This window comes from Mercenaria mercenaria, chromosome 7, assembly GCF_021730395.1.
Source record: "Mercenaria mercenaria strain notata chromosome 7, MADL_Memer_1, whole genome shotgun sequence".
NCBI lineage: Eukaryota > Metazoa > Mollusca > Bivalvia > Venerida > Veneridae > Mercenaria > Mercenaria mercenaria.
The window spans coordinates 39158002-39179003 of record NC_069367.1 but is presented as its reverse complement, the minus strand read 5'-3'; the positions used below and the strand labels follow the sequence as shown (position 1 = coordinate 39179003).

Genomic DNA, 21002 nt, shown 5'->3' with positions numbered 1-21002 from the left:
ACTGGCAGTACTGTCTGTTATTCCCTTTGTTATATTACTTATGTGTGTCTTTTGTTTTTGTTTCAGTCATTTGTCTCCAGTATTTATTTCTTCCTTTTGTACAGCAGAGAGAGATTTATTTAGAAACTATCATGACATACCATGCTGTATCAAGGAAGGAAAAAAACATACTTCCTACTCTGATAGGAAGTAATTACATGGTAACATAGGTATATAATGATTATATATCACATTGCCAGTTCCTGTGATCAACCCATACGGAAGTTTCCCCTCATATCCTACAGACAACTGAAAAACCTAAATATACTTGGAGGTTACAACTCCATCTATGGCTGACAGGCATTATGTGACAGAGTGATGTACCATTACTGTGAAATTATCTATTTCCTCAAAATGGCTATTTCATTAACCCTTATCATGCTGAATACGTTTGATTCTGCCTTTGCGACCAGTGTGGATCATGATCAGCCTGCACAGCCGTGCAGTCTGATCATGATCTGCACTGTTTGCCATTCAGTCAGTATATTTTTTGTATGCATCCGATTTAACAGTTAATGGTACTGTCTATATTGAAAGATGGACAAGTTCATTATAGAAATTTAGCAGGGTAAGGGTTAAGATATGAATTCTGGGATTTCCACTTAAATCTTTACCCTATTAAATTTCTAAAATGGACTGGTCCATCATCCAATCTGGGCAGTACGACTTATTATTCAAAGGGGTGTTCACTGAAAATTTACTGACTGAATAGCAAACAGTGCAGACCATGATCAGACTGCAAGAATGTGCAGGCTGATCTTGGTCTGCACTAGTCACAAATGCAGAATCAGGTTAATGAGTTCACAACTGCACACAAATACACACACAATTCTGGTTCCAAACAGTTCAATACACCTTAAAGACACTGCAAAATTTAAGTAGACATCATCATTTTCCAGTCAGATAAAGTCTGTAAGATAAGAAAGTTTGATTTTCAACATCAAAGTTGCAACCCATCTTATAACCAATCTGCCTTTTTGTCTAATAAAAATATCTACCATTAACAATTCCAGAACCACATCATTGTCTGATATCATATTTTATGCATATATCATATTAAAAGGGTTTCTAACCTCTGTCAATGTGATACAACATTGTTTAGGATAGTTCAGTTTCTCTTTGCCATACTGCCTGGAAACTGTTCTGTAGCAGCTAGTGAAATTTGCTCTTAAGAAGTATCCAAGAATAACTGTCTACGTTAATCATTATTTAATAAATGTTTACATTGAAATTTTCAAGAACAAGTACGTAATTATTTATAGCCTACTGGTATACAGCAAGTAGTGTAAACACTGTAAAATATGACAAATCAAGGGCTAAAACTCTCCTGAACACCACTGAACTAGAACATGCCGATCATATGCACTGATCACTCCTGTAAGGCTTGGGGGAAACCCGCCCTTTTAGATGAGAGGTGGCCAAAACATCACAAAATTTGATGAATCAAGGGCCGTAACTCAACTGAAAATCACCAAACTGAAACATTTTGAAAATATAATATTATGTACGCACAACTTGGCTTGACAATGATCACTTTTGTGGAATTTGGTGTAAGACATATGAAGAGCCATAACTCCACTGACAACTAGTGAACCAGGACAAGCAAGAAATATGCACAATGAGGCTTAGTACTGATAACATCTGTAAGGTTTGGTGGAAATCTGTCCAAAGATATTATAGGGTAAGGGCAAAAACATCATAAAATTTGATAAATCATGAGCCATACCTCAGCTGAAAATCACAAAAACGGGAAAATGCTGACTATATGCAAAACTGAACTTGGTAATGTTCACTTCTGGGAAGTTTGGCTGAAATCCACCCAATGGTGTCAAACAATTTGCGTTGAAAAACTTTGAGACAGACAGACGGACAGCACTAAATCAATGTCTCCTCCACTACATGTGGGAGACATAATTAACTCTGCATTTTATTAAAGAGTTTAGAATTACTTTTTCACAATAATATCATTTTTATTACTTACATATTCTTCATCATCTACATCTGAACCTTGTGGCTGAAAATAGAAAGAACAATCAAAATTTTAATATATTGAACAAATCTTTTTAAGAAATATGTACAGCTCAAAGACAATTCTAGCAAATGAAAGAGTTGCAGTATTATTAAAACAGATACAATCATATTATTATTGAAAAGATATTTATGTAAACTATAACTGATGGACAACAGATGATATGATGTCAGAGACCACTAATCAAAACTTTGACAACTCACAAGCCTTGAACCTTCTGGTCAGACCAGTTGAAGATACACCAAAAAATGCAATGGTCAGACATGCCATAAAGATCAAACCAACTTGGTCAATCAAACAAAAAGCAACATTAATCCACATCTTAAATGGAATGACTCAAGTGAATACAATTATCATGTAGTTACCTACAGTTGAAAATGGATGTATCCGATTTTGACCAAACATGGCACCCATTCCAGTTTACAAAAAACAAAAAGAAAAGTTTGAGCCAATCAGCTCCACAAACATAGGAATTTACCAAATCTACCAATAAAATACAAAACTGCATAGAACGAACATTACCATTTCCCAGCTAATTTTTTCATTTTTTTTTTGGACCGCATATATCTAATGTGATATACACCAACACACATGAAGAAATTTTAGGCTTCACTGTCTCTTTAGCTCTAGAAGCTTTTAGGAATATTTTAATAATTCAGAAGACAATAAAAGTGTCTGTAACGAAATCATATGCAATAGTACCATTATGTCTACATCCTAGGTAATAAATAAAACTTTCCTTCTCAAAACTGGTGTGCAATTTTCAGTTTCTTTTCACAAGCAAACACATACCAAAAGAGTCTGTATATTTTCATTAAATAATTTTACCACCTATTTCGTTCTGAAGTCTGACAATTAGATACATTTAAGAATTATTAAATGATGTGCTACACACATCAGTTTGTGACAGTCAGTATTAACATATTCATCAAATAAAATCAATTTAAGGAGGGGGAAAAATGGTCTGATGATGTGGGAAAAGAATTCTCACCATCAGTACCTGGTTTAACGTGCGGCTTTCAACTTCCTAAGTAAAGAAATACCTACAATTTGTCAAGATCTTTCTCCACTTCCACCTCCACAAATCATGACAACCTTAAACCTCACTGTCACTCTGAGCCACTGACCTTTCACCTTATAATGCCATTAATAAAAGATGCTGACTTATTACTGACCACTGCCAACTAACCTATTTAATAGAACTGCTGTAAACTCAAGTTTTCTTCCATTATTGGTCAGAAAGTATCTGAAAATCTTATGGTCACCTTGACCTTGACCTTTGGCTTACTGACCACTAAAAAGGGGGCATCTACATATTCTACTTACCGCAGGAAGTCATCTTAGGAGGTCTAACAACCAAAGGTTTATGCATGATCATTCTTTAGTTATTGATAGGAAACCATTTTCAGGCTCAAGGTCAGAGTGACTTTGACCCTTTGATTATAAACGAATCGCCAAAATTAAGAAATATGAAATTCAACAAAACAGGTCAGACTGCTGCAGGCCAAAGCATTCTCTAGTTATTTATCAAAAACCATTCTGACATTCCAGGTCTATTTACCTACTGGCCCTAAGAACTTAAATAGTCATCAACTGACCATTAAAATCAATGTATTAAGTTTGATGACAGGTTTTTTTTTTTAACCCTTAGCCTGCTGCAGGCGAATTTAACAGCCTTTGCAAACAGCTTGGAACCAGATCAGACGCCGATTAAATCGGCGTCTGATCAGGTTCCAAGCTGTTTGCTACTCTGACAATATTTCTTCCAATTTTGGAGCAAATTGAATGAACTTTACAATTTTAGCAGACGACATTTCCAGCAGACGACAATTTATCTAGCATGCTAAAGGTTAAAGATTCATTTAAGGCATGTTTCAAAATCCAATTCAAATAAGATGGCTGATCAAGTTAAGAAATTTAGACAATACAGCACTAAAGAGCTGATAGTAAAATAAAAGAAATCTTACAATGAAACTGGTGAAAAAAAGGCAGTTCAAAAAAATTATTTACCAATTATAATGTGTCAGTATGTCGTGGCACATGTCATAAAATATGGAGGCACAAGTCTCTGTGAGTGTGAAAGCTTTTTGCTCCCATAAATATTTGATAGTTTGAGAATGTCTCTCACTACTTCAACAACCTAAGAAGAGTAACTCCAGCAGGAAGGCTTTCACTAGTATTTCAAGAGTTGTCTTTCAATAGACCAGATATTGTAGTATTGTAAAATTAAGCACCTTGTTAATAAAATTACAACTTTTTTTTCTTTTTATTATTATTATTATTATTATTGAGAGGTGAGCTACTTATAGATTTTTACTAATACACATAATTGTGAAACTGTTATAACTTTCTACTGCCTCCGAGAGCATCAAAAAAACCTCCCACACAAAATGTGGCTCTTGATTACCAGCAGGGATGTGACATTAACACTAAAAGACATTACAATGACAGAAAAGGAAAACCAACTTTCACATTAAGAACATTTACCCTACTGAGACTTCACACAGTGGCTGTCTTGAAATCACACATATTTTCTGCAAAGTGTAATTCAATGGAGCCTTAATTTCTTCTAGAGATATGACCAGTATATATAACCTTATAGAACCATAAGGAACAACATTTTGAACTGAATGTATTTTTTTCCATTTACAACAAATTATGTTAAATTTTAATTTGTATCATTTAAAACACATTCTAATATACTTGTCTCTGTTAAAACACGCTTATGCTAGAATGACGTCACGTTAACATGCGGTGACATCAATGTTTTTGTTGCAAACAAGGAAGAACGCTACTATATTTTATCTACGTTTTAAATTAAGGCCATATTAGAGTTGAAATAATTTATAGCAAAACTCTGTTTTAACACTATTTATACACTCGGGCGGTAATACGTCGTACAAATAATTTCAATCGTGCTGCGCCCTCGTGAAATTATTATGCCCGACGTATAACCGCCCATCATGCATAAATAGTGTTAAAACACTCTTTTGCTATAAATTATTTCTTAAATAATCATATTAAGTCAATTCAATTAAAAGGTGTTTTCAAAAAAATTCCAATCTTACTCCAAATGGAAACACCAGTTAGTTTTATTCATCTTGGCAGTAGAAACTACTGTGTAATATTATCCTCGATCCTTAACATAGTCTAAAGTCATGGCTACAAAATACGGTCATTCTAACTTTTTTTACTTTGACCAAATGACCTATTTTTCAATGTATTGACCTAATTTGAGGCTTACCCCAAACCAGAAGAGATTACTGTGCAATTTAATCATTAAACAAAAATAATGAAACTTAAAAACAAAACAATTGACTTAATCTAAAGTTGGATTTGAAAAAAAAAAAAAACTTCTAATATTTCAACTAAAACTAAATGACAAAAAATCACCTGCCAAAACGCATCTGGTTGATTTCCCATGATAAATCCCAACAAAATGATCTAGATGTCTGTGATTGAAACTAACTTTCTTCTTACATAAGACATGATATAATTTCAATCATAATAAAATCATATATCACAAATTTATCACCTTATACTAGCAAAAGATAATTAATTTTGTTTGTTGGTTTAGTTCCCAACAAATTCAATGAAGACATAGGTCCACTACATATATTTCTTCACACTATGCTGTCTTTAAAGCAGAATTTAAATTAATTTAAGTATCTGAAATTCACAACTTCAAAATGAAAAAAATTGATGCTGTCATACCGAAGAAGCTGGGTTTTTTTTTCAAACAAAGCTACCTCTCATTCTAAGAAGAATTATGTTTGCTTCTAGGCCACTTAGGCCACTGTAAATGTTCTTTTAAGCACCCTGTTGTTGTTTTTTTTAATCAGAGATCTGCTTTAGCATAAGCAGTTTATCAGTCTCTGCTATTCATTATACTTTTAAACACACCAAAATACCAGGGGAATATTGTCGAAAAGTAGGGGTCCTGATGGCCATATATCAGGTAAGCTAGATAACAAGAGCTGTCACTATTAGTTACAAATGCCCCCAAAGCGTGCCCAAGAATGCTACAGCTGTCTGTGCAAAATAAATGAAAATTTAAATAATGACCTTGACCTTGACCCAAGAGACCTGGATCATGCACATAGCATATTCTTAGTCTGAAATAGTTATTTGCACAAAATGACTTCTAAATCCATATATAAACAACAAAAACCAAAATAATGGCTGCATGCAGAAAACCACTATGTCAAATTGTGGCCTTGACCCAAGAGATCTGGGCATTGACAAAACACACCCTTATGATCAGATGAACATTTGTGCTAACTTATTTCAAAATTCATCCATGTGCCAAAAAGATATGGAACGGACACGAAAAAAAATCACACATCATTTTGTGACCTTGACTTTGACCTGAGAGACCAAGTCAAAAGCAAGACACACCTTCTCAATATGGTTTACATTTGTGTCAAATTATATTCAAATCCCCCTATGAATGTTGAAGTTACAGCCTGGACAAGAAATTACATGGAAGCACATGCACACACATACACACATACAGACAGTGCGATTTTAATATGCCCACCTTCGAGGGGTACATAAAAAGAGGCAGACTTGAAGACATGTACTCTGCCTACTGGGTTAACCAGGCAGGAATGTCACTGGCTTCGCTTGATTTAACAGTGCTCCATGTATCTATGTAACAAGTTAGCTTTTTTCTGCTTTAATTAAACGGTTCTGTAACAATCTGAATGTATGTAAGTTAAATGTGGCATTTAAAAGAGACTTTACAGTAACTTGCTATTTCACAGCTATATTCTGACCATAGCTAGAGATATTGTTGAGCTTATTGTATTTAAAATCCCACTTAATGGAACAGTTAATTTAGTTTCCTTTGCACTCATTTGAACCAATTAACAAAGAATATAGGTTCTTTATTTTCCTTCTGAAGACAACATAGCATATCTATCCATACACCACTTATGACCTTTTCAGACTTCCAGATAAAATGGTATGTTATTTATGCAATAACTGCAACTATATAGTATATTTTATCTATCCAAACACCATCATATGGTAGGTTATTTATGCAATAACTGCAACTGTATAGTATATTTTAACTGTTAAACAACAGCTGTGTCTGTCTGAGTTTCTAAGAAAACAAGAGCTCATCGAACACGAAATGCCCCCCTTGATGAATTCAGTAACTGCACAAGGACCAGAAATTATTTGGTGTGCACAAGAGTTCTACTGTTCTTGGGCAAAGTGACTTTGACCTTGGACCTATTGACCTCAAAATCAATAGGGATCATCTACTGGTCATGATAAACCTCCCTTTTAAGTTTCGTGATCCTACGCCCAATCATTCTCAAGTTATCTTCCGGACACATTTTTACTGTTCCAGGCCACTATGACCTTGACCATTGACCTACTGACCTCAAAATCAATGAGGGTCAACTGCTGGTCATGGTCAACCTCCCTACTAAGTTTCGTGATCGCCCAAGCATTCTAAAGTTATCATCTGAATACAATTTTACTGTTCCAGGTCCATGTGTCCTTGACCTTTGGCCTACTGACCTAAAAATCGACAGGGTCATCTGCTGGTCATGATCAACCTCCCTATCCACTTTCATGATCCTAGGCTTAAGCTTTCTTGAGTTATCATCCAGAAACTGTTAAACTATTCCTGGTCACTGTGACCTTGACCTTTGACCTACTGATCTCAAAATCAATAGGGGTCATCTGCTGGTCATGATCAACCATCTTATTAATTTTCATGATCTACATACTGACTGACAGACCGACATCTGCAAAACAATATACCCCTCTTTCTTCGAAGGGGGCATAAATATGCACCTTACCACTCCATGGCAGCCAAAGAAATCCAGCAGTACGTAGCTACCTGTCAAAACATACTTTGCCTAAGGAATAAATTGATTAAAGAACTATTGCATTCTTTCTATCAAAGACATAATCTTTACCTGAAATTCATTAAAATGCAAATTTGTGTAATTATCATTACCTCCCTTTTTCTATCATGGTTGTGATGTGCAACCAAGATAGACTGGTAATTTAAAAATTAATTCACAGCTACACAGTTTTTAAACTTGTTGTAAGCTGTCAAATGCAAATGCATATATGAAGCTAAAAGTAATAGTCCTTCTTTACTTTCATATATAAAAGTGGGGGAGGGGGTTGTAATTACAAAATTTTACAAAACACTTGTTTCTAATTGGGATCTTACTGTACTTAAATAAATGGGTCTATTTGTTCCTTAAACCCCCAACTGCCATATAAAAGCCAGAAGATGGCGCTGGGGCAGGTTTTTATATAAATTATGCATGTTTCACATCAGAGAGCCCTTTTTCAAAATTTTAAATAAAATACTGAATAAAAAGTTATGAAAAATTGCATAAATACACATTGAAATATTCTTTATCAATTGGTGTTTTTATTTTTTAAAACAAAAAATTGTGAAGTACAGTTTCAAAAAATCATTTAAACCTAACTGCCAAAAATTTGAATTTGTCGGGAGGAGCTAATGAGGTCATGAACCCTAGAGAAACAGAGAATGTAAACAATTCCCACGTGGTTAATTTTATCAACAAACTTGATCAGCAGAAGGTTTGATGTATCAATGGAATTAACACCTAGAGTGCATTGTAAAACTTTTCCAGAAAAGTAATTTTGAATTTTTAAACTGAATAGAATATCATATTCAATCATTTCTGCAGTTATATTTTTATGTCTTATTTAAAAAATGTTTCAAAGATATAGGGAACTAAATAACAGACATACAGTGAAAATTATTTCAAATAGCTTATCATTTTTATTAGACCTTATCACAGCAACACTTGCTAATTTATGTGCATTGTGCTACATCTCAGACTTAAATAGTTTATCATTTCTGCATTTATTGCTACATTATCTCAATTAATAGACCTGCCAGCAATGACAGAAAAGTTAAGAATGTTTGATTTGGAGTTTCACTGTTCAATTTACATTAATAAGAAGTTTAAAAATCAGGAATGCCAGTCTCAACTCAATTTTTCATAACAATGATATTGATATGGATGCACAAAATATTATAATAATAATTTGTAATCATCAAAACATGCAAGTTCATATTTCTTCTTCAACTGACCATTGTTTACATTTGCTTGTGAATCATTGAAATTGAGCTATTTTTAGCTGACAGACAGCCTGGAGTAGCCTTGTTATTTGATAGGCTCCTCCTACAAAACTTACTGCCAGGGTAGTAAAAGTTGGGGCTTAAGCTAGAAGATGCTTTTGTAGAAAAGCGCATGTCAACCCAATGCATAGTCGTATAGGCAAGAAGTCAATAGGGGACAGGAAAGTCAAAGAGACACGGATGGTTGGCTGCAATAGGGATCATATACTTGGCATTGTCCAATCATCCAACTTATGCCTCGGTCACAAATCACCCGGCCCCTGGCCAATGCGTCCGATATCTAGGCATCGGACGGACTTAACACGTCGAAGCCAGTCGCCGTCCGATGAGTGGCACTGTAGTTTGCACAAAAGGGCGCCGGCCGGGCATCTGCCGATGATCGGCCGGCAATCAGACAGTTCGGGAAAACTTTTGGGTGGAGCATCGGGTTATCAATCGGACGGCAGCCGGCCGATTATCGGCCGGCTATCGCCCGGGTATCGTCCGAGCGCCGCAAGGATGCCGGAAAATTTAAATGAATCGTACGTTGTCCGGACGGCAATCTGGCGGGCATCGGTCGGGTATATAATGGTATATAAATAATATATAAATCCCACAGTCTTTCATTCGCAGACCGAAACTTACCGGTGATCGATTCATGAACCGGCAGCAGATAATAGCGAGGCTGAGGGAGAGGCTAGCAATAGCTAGACACCGCCTCAACATTGCGATAGCTGCTTTGGTAGCAGAAGAGGAAATTGAAGCCCGACAGCGACGTCAAAGGCGATGGTGGGTTAAGCCTTGGATTCAGCGACGGCCCCTCTATGGGCAGTACGAGACGCTGATGCAGGAGCTGCGTCTGGAGCACCATGGCGATTTCAAGGCTTATTTGCGTATGGAGCCAGACATGTTTCAAGAGCTATGTGCAAGAGTCGGGCCTCGCATTCAAATGAGTCAAGATGCATGGCGGAACCTACCTACCCACGTGATCCGCAAAGCGCTGATCGGAGTCCTTCGGTCTCACGGCGGACACCTGACGGGCACCGTCCAGCGTCCGTCGGTCATCGGGCGGAGGCCGTCCGGCAATCGGACGGTCGCCGGCCGATTTAAATGTCGCGTAGCCATACCTTGATTTTTCCCGGCGCATGTACAATGACTCCAATGTCGGGCGATCACCGGGCGATCTCCGTGCGATGATCGTCCGATCTTCATCCGATCTCAACTCGATTCCTTCCCGGACCCGACGTCGGGTAAAATTTTAAGTGAGACTTAAAATTTGTCCGGCCGCCGCCCGATGCTCCAAAATGCCCCGATGTCCGTGCGATCATCGGCCGGCCGCTGGTCCGATGAGCGAAAAAATACGTCGGCCGATCATCGGGCGGCGGTCGGATTGGATTTGTGACCGAGGTATTAGTTTCAATATTCTGGGCCTAGTGGTTCTCAAGTTATGTATTGGAAACGGTTTTCTATGATCAGCCTCCTGTGACCTTGATCTTTGATCAAGTGACCCCAAAATCAGTAGGGATCATCTACTCTACATATCCAATCATCCTATTAAGTTTCAACATTCTGGGTCAAGTGGTTCTCAAGTTTTTATGTTCAGCCCCCTGCGTCCTTGACCTTTGATGGAGTGATCCCAAAAGCAATTGGGGTCATCTACTCTGTAAATCCTATCAGCCTGTGAAGTTTGAAGGTTCTAGGTCAAATGGTTCTCAGGTTATTGACCGAAAATGGACTTCAATTTTCTATCCGCTGCGACCTTGACCTTTAACAGAATGACCCCAAAATCAATAGGAGTGATCTACTCTGCATGTCCAATCATCCTTTGAAGTTTCAACATTCTGTGTAAAGTGGTTCTCAAGTAACTGTCCGGAATAGTTTTCCATGTTCAGGCCCCTGTGACCTTAACCTTAAATAGAGTGACCCCAAAATCAATAGGGGTCATCTACTCTGAATGTCCAATCATCCTATGAAGTTTCAACATTCTGGATCAAGTGGTTCTCAAATTATTGATTGGAAATGGTTTCTCCATCTTCAGTCTCCTGTGACCTTGACCTTTAATGGAGTGACCCCAAAATCAATAGGGGTCATCTTCTCTGCATAACCAATCACACTATAAAGTTTAAACATTCTGGATCAAGTGATTTTCAACTTATTGATCGGAAATGGTTTTCCATGTTCAGGCCCCTATGACCTTTAATAGAGTGACCCCAAAATTAATAATGGTCATCTACCCTACATGAACAATCATCCTATGAAGTTTCTACATTCTGGGTCAAGTGGTTCTCAAATTATTGATCCGAAATTGTTTTTCATATTTAGGCCCCTGTGACCTTGACCTTTAACAGAGTGACCCCAAAATTATCAGGGGTCGACCATCATCCTATGAAGTTTCAACATTCTGGGTCAAGTGATTCTCAAGTTACCGACAGGAAATGGTTTCCATGTTCAGTCCCCTGTGACCTTGACCTTTGATGGAGTAACCCCAAAAACAATACGGGTCGTCTACTCCATAAGCCCTGCCACACTATGAAGTTTGAAGGTTCTAGGTCAAATGGTTCTCCACTTATTCAAGCTATTGATTGGAAATGAAGTGTGACGGATGGACTAAGGGATGGACAGACAGGGCAAAAACAATATGTCTCCCCCAGTGGGGGACATAATAAATCTCTAACTTAATTTACCACATAAAATGTTGTGACTGACCACCTTTAACTGATTAGGTTATTTTCACTACAACCTTTATCTTTCAGCTATGACACCAAACAAGAGGGTAATGATGAGCCTGTATCACTCACCTAACCTAGTTTTTACACTAGGTAACCTAGTTTCTAATCTGACCTACATGCCATCACCACAAGCTTTCTGACCATGCTTTACTCAAACAGAACACTGACAAAGTTTTTCAATTATTTGACCTAGTGACCTAGTTCCTGACTTTTAAATTTCACCTAGATTTTATAAGAACATACTGGCAAACTTTCATACAGAACAGAGCACAAAATGTTTTACTGAATCGACAAAGTGATCTAGTTTTTGACCTAAGGTAAACCAGTTTCAAACTTATCCTAGATTTCATTGAAACAAAAATATGAAGCTCTGGCGAAATATGTGGCCAAAGCAATGTTAAAAAGGTATTTCCATGAATTGAACTAATGACCTAGTTTTTGAACTCTGGTTACCCATTTCTGAACTTGATCCAGAGTTCATAGTATTACACAAAACATTCTAATAATCTTAAATGAAGATCAAACTGAAATTGAGGTCTACTGAGTATTTTTCTATGATTTTACCTAGTGACCTAGTTTTTGGCTATATTAACCAACTCAATCTGACTAAAGTACTTGATCTTCTAAACGAAGATCGAGGATGACCCATTCACATTCATCTTTCTTTATATTTGGATTTCCGATACTGCTATTTTTATTTTCGCAAATCTATTTCTATTTGAACCAATCAGACGACTCGTTTCAACAAGCATTTGGCTAAACCATCAAAATAGCATCAAATGTCACAGGGTGAGAAAAATGTGCAATCAGTCCAGGGCTCGAACCCAGGACCCCTTGCAAACAGGGCGAGTGCTCTACCGACTGAGCTCACCAGCTGCCTGACACATATACTTCCCTTACAGGACCAAGTCCTTACTATGACATATGATACCTCTCAACACACGAGGGCGCAGTCATGATGTGGTCATCATAAGAATTATAAACATGAAAAACCAAGGCTAAATATAGATTTTTTAAACTTCTACTTTCACTCTCAAAATGTTGAAAGCAATGCTCTGATTGGCTAGCGGAAGGGTTGTCAGAACAAGTTTATCAACAGCACGTCTTCCGATCCAAAGCGTAGCGTTAATTGGAGATGTACTTTAGTCAGATTGGTAACCAACTATACTTCATAGAGACAAAAATGCTAGTAAAGTTTAAAGAAGATCAAGTAGAAAATGTATCTTCACCAAGTTTTCATTTGATTCGACCTAGTGAACTAGGTTTTGGCCTCAAATAACCCAGTTTCGAACTCCATCTTTATTTCATTGAGACAAATATTTTATCATGAATACATAAAAAATGGAACCTACAGAAAGTTGACAAGGTTTTTTTATGACTTGACATACTAACCACAAATAAGTTTAAATCAATGTTTATCAAAACAAGAGCTGTTCGTAAGACAGCACGCTCCACTATTCAGCGATTTGACAGTAAAATGAATTTATGTCTCAATAAGAGACTTCTACTTTAAAAGGAAGATACACCAAGATATAAAAAGACCCTATTACACATGCAGATGATGATGACAAAGATACATTTTAAGTTTCAAGTCATTATCTTATATTGTACTAAAGTTATATCCAGAAAGTGAAGATTGCCAAAAAACTAAATATGAGAGGGGCATAATTCTGTCAAAAATACAAGTAGATTTATGGGGATTGTAACCACACATGAAGACAACGATTATAAAGAATATATCATTTTCAATTTCAAGTCATTATCTTTTAAACTACCAAAGATATGTCTATAAACGAAGCCGAAAAACTTAAATCAAGGAAGTTCACACCTATGTCGATGCCAACACAGGGGCAAAAATGACACAAAACATGTGGTCATTTTTAAATGTATTTAACCATATTGTAGTTAAATAAAAGTGAATTTGCTTTTGGTTACAAAATAACTATTAAATTGTAAAGTGTTTGAGCACACAATATAATATGTTGGTTTATCTGCACCGTACCAATATTATAATACGAGGCTTCACAGAAATCATTGTTCCCACAACCACAACCTTTAATTTCAAGACATAACTTAGGTAATGTCATTTCCTCTCTGTGATGCCATAACTTTCCCACCATAAGATGTCCAGCATGAAAACAGCAGCAGAAAAAAAAACTAATGATATGCCCAGCTAAACTGGCCAGGACTATTGAATTATCTATATACAATTACATCCGCTGATAGAACCTAACTGATGTCCTCTCAGAAGCTATATATAATCAAGTTTGGAAGCTGACCTTCCATAATTATATGCTGTGATTCAATTTGTTGGCACTGATATTAGTTCTTGTAAAAATCTGTGAAAGCTAGAATGGGACTCTAGGGAAATGCAATAATAATTGGGATTTTTTTGGGGTGACATTGGTTGCTACAATAAAATAACAATAATCAGTTTCTGTAACTACATAGTTTTTGTACACTGACAGGAAATGACTACAAGAAAAAAGTGTCAACAGATTCACTACATCAACCTGCAGCAATGCTATCAACATTTTTTATTTAGAAATGAACAATGCAACAGCCCAAAGCGAGTCCTCTTTTCTATAATAATGTTTTAATCATTATTTTAAGGTCCAAACACCTTCGCTTATATTGATTTTGGGGTAAATGGGTCAAAGTTTTAGGACCCTCCCATCCCCCATGACCATAAGAGTTGTAACAGTTTACAATCAGTTACTTGAGGTGTGGGCTGCCACTCTATCTATAGATCAACTGAGCCATGCCATGAGAAAACCAACATAGTGGGTTTGCGACCAGCATGGATCCAGACCAGCCTGCGCATCCGTGCAGTCTGGTCAGGATCCATGCTGTTCGCTAATGGTTTCTCTAATTGCAGTAGGCTTTGAAAGCGAACAGCATGGATCCTGACCAGACTGCATGGATGTGCAGGCTGGTCTGGATCCATGCTGGTCGCAAACCCACTATGTTGGTTTTCCCATGGCGTGGCTCAACTTCCTTTTGGGAATTATTTTGCCTATTACAGGGCCTCTAACAGGAGATGAAAATATAGATTCATCAATCAGCACATTTTATATTTCTCAAAAATAAAATGAGAATGACAAACTGGATGACAATGTTTGTTTTGTACAAAGACAACTTTGTGTCTGCATGAACACTGTTGCACTAAGGCTACCTCATTTGTGTAAAATTCCCAGAACACCGCAATTACAATCATTCATATTTCTCTATTACTATCTAATTCAGAGAAAACTTATAGTCTGCCTCTTTGGTCTGTAATGCTTTTTAGAACAGACTGAACCAGACTAAACAATTTTCCAAGCAATATTGATACCTCTTTAGGTGAAACCCATCCGCCAGTATAGCTATTCATTATACATTTTTCTGTAAATTATTCAAATGAAAAAGAGGGAAACATATCTGATATTTTCAAAGTGAAAAATATCAGATATAATTATTTCAATGGACCTTAACTATAGAATGGGTTAAATTCAACAAGGCAGTCTGAAAGACAGCTAAATCCCCCGCCACTGTCATGGATAGTTAAAGGGTAAACCTTTGACCTTTAGCTGTGACCTTGACCTTGAACTGACATGGCTGACTCATGAATTCTGCACAATGCCTTGGTGAGGTGATCATTTGACCAAAGTTTCATGAAAATCCTTCAAGGGGTTTAGGAGATACAGCGCTCAGACCTTTGACCTTGAGTTGTGACCTTGACCTTGAGTTGACATGGCTGACTCATGAGTTCTTGATGAGGCGATCAGATATGGAGCGGACACGAAATGAAAGGCTAAAACCTTTGACCTTGAGTTGTGACCTTAACCTTAAGCCAGCATTGCTGACTCATGAGTTCTGCACATTGCCTTGATAGGTGATCATTTGACCCAAGTTTCATATATGAATCCTTCAAGAGGATTAGGAGATATAGAGCAGACACAAAATGGAAGGCTCAAAATTTTTACCCTCAGTTGTGACCTTGACCTTAAGCCGGCATGGCTGTCTCATAAGTTCTGCACATTGTCTTGATGAGGTGATCATTTGACCTAAGTTTGATGAAGATCCTTCAAGGGGTTTAGGAGATATAGAGCAGACACAAAATGGAAGGCTCAAACCTTTCACCCTAAACTGTGACCTTGACCTTGAGTCGGCATGGCCGACTCATCAGTTCTGCACATCGTCTTGATGAGGTGATCATTTGACCCAAGTTTTATAAAATTCCTTCAACGGGTTTAGGAGATATAGAGCGGACACAAAATGGAAGGCTCAAACCTTTGACCTTGAGCCGACAAGGCTGACTAATGAGTTCTGCACATCGTCTTGATGAGGTGATCATTTGACCCCAGTTTCATGAAAATTCTTCAAGGGGTTTAGGAGATATGGACTGGACATGAAAGTGCTATGGACAGACAGACGGACGGATGGACGGTCAGAAGGACGGACGAAGACCATTCCTATAACCTCCCACCACTTGTGGCGGGGGATTAATAAAACAAGAGCGCCGCCAAGCGGGGCAATATACGCCAGAAGTGTTACATCAGAGGATGGGAGTAAAATTTCAAGAACTGGACTGTCGAAGCCCAAAGGACAGGAACAACAAAAAGAAAAAATTCCAAAAATAAAAATTCTAAGTCCAAACAAGAGGACCATAATGGTCCTGAATCGCTCACCTCTTCCCACATGACCCAGTTTTGAGTATGACGTTGTTTTTTCTATTATTTGACATAGTGACATAGTTTTTGAGCTCATGTGACCCAGTTTTGAACTTGACCTAGATATTATCAAGATAAAAATTCTGACCAACTTTCATGAAGATCCATTGAAAAATATGGTCTCTAGAGAGGTCACAAGGTTTTTCTATTATTTGACCTATTGACCTAGTTTTCGAAGGTACGTGACCCTGTTTTGAACTTTATGTAGATATCATCAAGGTGAACATTCTCATTAATTTTAATGAAGATCTCATGAAAAATATGGCCTCTAGGGAGGTCACAAGGTTTTTCTATTTTTATATCTACTGGCCTAGTTTTTGACCGCACGTGACCCAGTTTCGAAACTGACCTAGATATCTTCAAGGTGAACATTCAGATCAATTTTCATGAAGATCCATTGAAAAATATGGCCTCTAGAGGTCAAAAGATTTTAATAATTTTAGACCTACTGACCTAGTTTTTGACCGCAGTTGACCCAGTTTCAAACTTGACCTAGATATCATCAAGATGAACATTCTGACCAACTTTCATAAAGATCCCACAAAAAATTTGACCTCTAGAGTGGTCACAAGCAAAGACCATAACATAATACGTCCCTTCGGGCATATAAAAAATCAAATAAATACATGTATATGTGTTTCAAATGTAAAATCAAGTACTTTTTATTTAAAAACCATGGAACAGATTTTCTAATATTTGACCAAGCTAGCTTTTGACCCCGTATGACCCAATTCTGATCTAGATCTATTAACATGGTTTTACTATAATTTGACCTAGTGACCCAGTTTTAACCCCAGATAACAAAGTTTCAACCTTGGCCAAGATTTCATGAGGTCAAACATTCTGACAAAATTTCAAAATTGACCATGGACAGCAACTGAGGCCGGAAAAAGAAATAACATCGGCTCTTAGTTCATTTTCTAGGCGTAGCAAGAACCTGAATATTGACAACTCAATTTATACACAACACAGAAGTTTAAGATAGTAATATTTCAATATTATGAGTGACAGCCATCTGCTATTTGCAGGAACATGAAAGTGATTTCTGACAAACATAAATTCTACTACACTCTCCTTTCTTCTGCATCAGGTATAATTATTTCTTAAGACAGCACAGCAGTTTCATATTAGAAAATGACTGCTGACATGTTTATTTTAGACTGTAAAACAACTTTTTCAGAAACATTTTAACTTATGAAACCAGTCAAAGAAATAGCAAAACAAGTCATTAGGACATCAGAGGCTTGTATGAACCAATCAGAAATAGCAGAAGCCAGTCAAACCACTTCAGGAACCAGCCACTGAGAAATAGCTGAAGCCAAACAACTTCAGGAACCAGTCAAAAAAAATAGTGGAAGCCAGTCCTGGGTTTCACTTATTAGTCTCAGATCATACTTTGCAGTTTGGAAAAATCCATCACTTTTGACTGACTGACTGACGTACAATGGCCAAACAACATGGAGAAAACATGAAGATTTTTGAAGCTTTTCTTCTAAATCAATGTAAAACAAGTGACATCTAGACTGGCCAGTTTTAATCCCAGAGGCCTTGGTTCCAGGGCTTGTAGTTGTAGACAAGAAGATTTTTGAAGTTTTTCTTATATAAACAAGACTATTGCCAAGCAACAGATGTCCCCTACTACAAAGGGCATTTGTTATATTTGCTGCCATAGGGACCACACTTTTTATACTGAAGCTTAACTGGAGAATCTCCATATTCTCCAAATAACCTAAATCTATAAGTCAAGTTTCATGGAAAAAAATTTATACTTTGAAAGATAGCAGCAGTTCTATCTTTTGTGACTGATGATTGAACAGACAAACAAACAGAATAAATATATGTGTACAGTAAAACTTAACTTGCTCGAACAAGACAGGACAGGCAAAATTAGTTCCGAAGTTATCAGTAGTTCGAACGTAGTTACCATATGCATTATATAGGAAGTTTGCCAAGACCTGACGATAAATCTGAGCAGAGGGTGGTGTTCCAATTATCCGAGTTTGAGGGAACAAAATTCAACTGTGACAAAATAAAATGATCTGTAAATTCTACATACTGCTTTCTATTTATGCCCCAGGTTTCATTAAACAAGAGGGCTATGATGGCCCTATATTGCTCACCAGAGTTTATCTGGCCTACTGACCTAGGTTTTGGCTCAACATGAACCTTTCAAACTTGACCTAGAGATCATCAAGACAAACAATCTGATCAAGTTTCATAAAGATTGGGTCACAACTGTGGCCTCTAAGAGTGTTAACAAGTTTTTCCTTTCATTTGACCTGGTGAACTAGTTTTTGACCCCACATGACCCAGATTCAAATTTGACCTAGAAATCATCAAGAACAAGAGCTGTCACTAATGGTGACAAATGCCAGCACCTTGACCTTTGACCTGGTGACCCCAAAGTCAATAGAGGTTGTGTACTCAATAAGTACTATTAGCATGTGAAGTTTGAAGGTCCTGGGTGCAGTGGTTCGCGAGTAAAGTGCCTTCATGCAAAAAGATAACGTTGTGACGAACGAACTAACGGACGGACAGTTGAAAACTAATATGCCCAAAGGGAGGCATAAAAACATTCTGACAAAGTTTCATAAAGATTGGGTCAAAACTATGGTATCTAAGAGTGTTAAGAAGGTTTACCTTTCATTTGACCTGGTGACCTAATTTTTGACCCCACATGACCCAGATTCAAAGCTGACTTAGAGGTCATCAAGACAAACATGCTGACCAATTCTCATGACTTTCAAACTCAAACCCTAGAGTCTATAGAATGTTAACAAGATTTTCCTTTGATCTGGCCTACTGACCTAGGTTTTTACCCTACATGAACCAGTTTCAACCTTGACCTAGAGATCATCTATACAATCATTCTGACTTAAGTGTCATAAAGATTGGGTTACAATTGTGGCCTCTAGAGTGTTAACAAGCTTTTCATTCGATTTGACCGGATTACCTGCTTGACCTAGAGATCATCTATACAATCATTCTGACTTAAGTGTCATAAAGATTGGGTTACAATTGTGGCCTCTAGAGTGTTAACAAGCTTTTCATTTGATTTGACCGGATTACCTACTTTTTGACCCCACATTACCCAGATTCAAATTTACCTAGAGGTCAACAGAAAGACAAACATTCTGGCCAATTCTCATGAATTTCAAACTTTAACTGGTGACTAGAGTGTTAACAAGATTTTCTTTTGATCTGGACTACTGACATAGTTTTTGACCCCAAATGACCCAGTTTCAAACTTGATCTAGAGATCATCTACACAAATATTCTGACTAAGTTTCATAAAGATTGGGTTACAACTGTGACCTAGAGGTCATCAAGAAGAACATTCTGACCCATTCTCATGAATTTCAAACTTTTACTGTGGACTCTAAGAGTGTTAACAAGATTTTCCTTTGATCTGGACTACTGACCTAGTCTTTCACCTTACATGACCCATTTTTGAACTTGACCAAGAAATCCTCAAGAAAAACATTCTGACCAAATTTCATAAAGATTGGGTCACAAATATTTAATGTGGCCTCTAAGAGTGTTAATAAGGCAAATGTTGATGGACGACACATGACGAGGAACACCAGACAATGACCGATCACAGTAGCTCATCTTGAGCACTTCGTGCTCTGATGGAGTAAATATCTCATGTACTTTTAAGGTTATGTCAGAATCAACTATTTGTGACTTACAGGAGGCCAGACAGATTGACGAAAGGATGGAAAAAATAAGGTAAACAAAATAATATGCATGTTCCCGAAATTATCTTTTACTTTCAAAATTTCATGAAAGAATCTCTTGTACTGTTTAACTTATAACAAAATTAGGCTTTTTTGTCACATTTTTTACTATTTGTTGCCATAGCAACAGACTAAAATCAAACTATTCTCCATATTACCATCTGTCCTTGTATCAAGTTTCATAAAAAATATCTTGTAAGTTATTCAAGTAATTGCAGGATCCAACTATGCCACTCTTTTATCAAATTTATTACTATTTGCTACCATAGCAATCACATCTTTTTCCAAAACAACAAAATAAAAGAATGTACTTATTCTCCATATCATCATCTAACCAATTACAAAGTTTCATGAAAAAATATCTTATAAGTTTAAAGTTATCACAGGATCCCACTTTGTGTGGCTGACTGACAGATGGACGGACATATGGGGGCAAACTGTAAGTACCATCCAATGAAACACCTCTTGGGGCTAATTAAATAGCAGACATGTTTTCTACGTTGTTGTTATTTATGTAGCAAGCTTCAATCTATTTAACTATCACAGAAATCCCTTCTTGTTATATTTTGGGGTATTTGTTGCCATAGCAACCACATGTTTTGCCAAAGCTATAAAAATTGAAGTATG

General features: G+C 37.0%; 1 protein-coding gene across 5 annotated transcripts in view; it reads right to left on the bottom strand.

Moving 5' to 3' along the window:
* LOC123554341 (disks large homolog 2-like) overlaps positions 1-21002 on the bottom strand; it is a 179997-nt gene that overhangs the window by 110810 nt on the left and 48185 nt on the right. For all 5 annotated transcript variants that reach the window (XM_053548156.1, XM_053548159.1, XM_053548157.1 and 2 more), the window contains one exon: positions 2021-2053. In XM_053548156.1, the coding sequence (XP_053404131.1) occupies positions 2021-2053 (33 nt within the window). The remainder of the gene's footprint in view (positions 1-2020; positions 2054-21002) is intronic.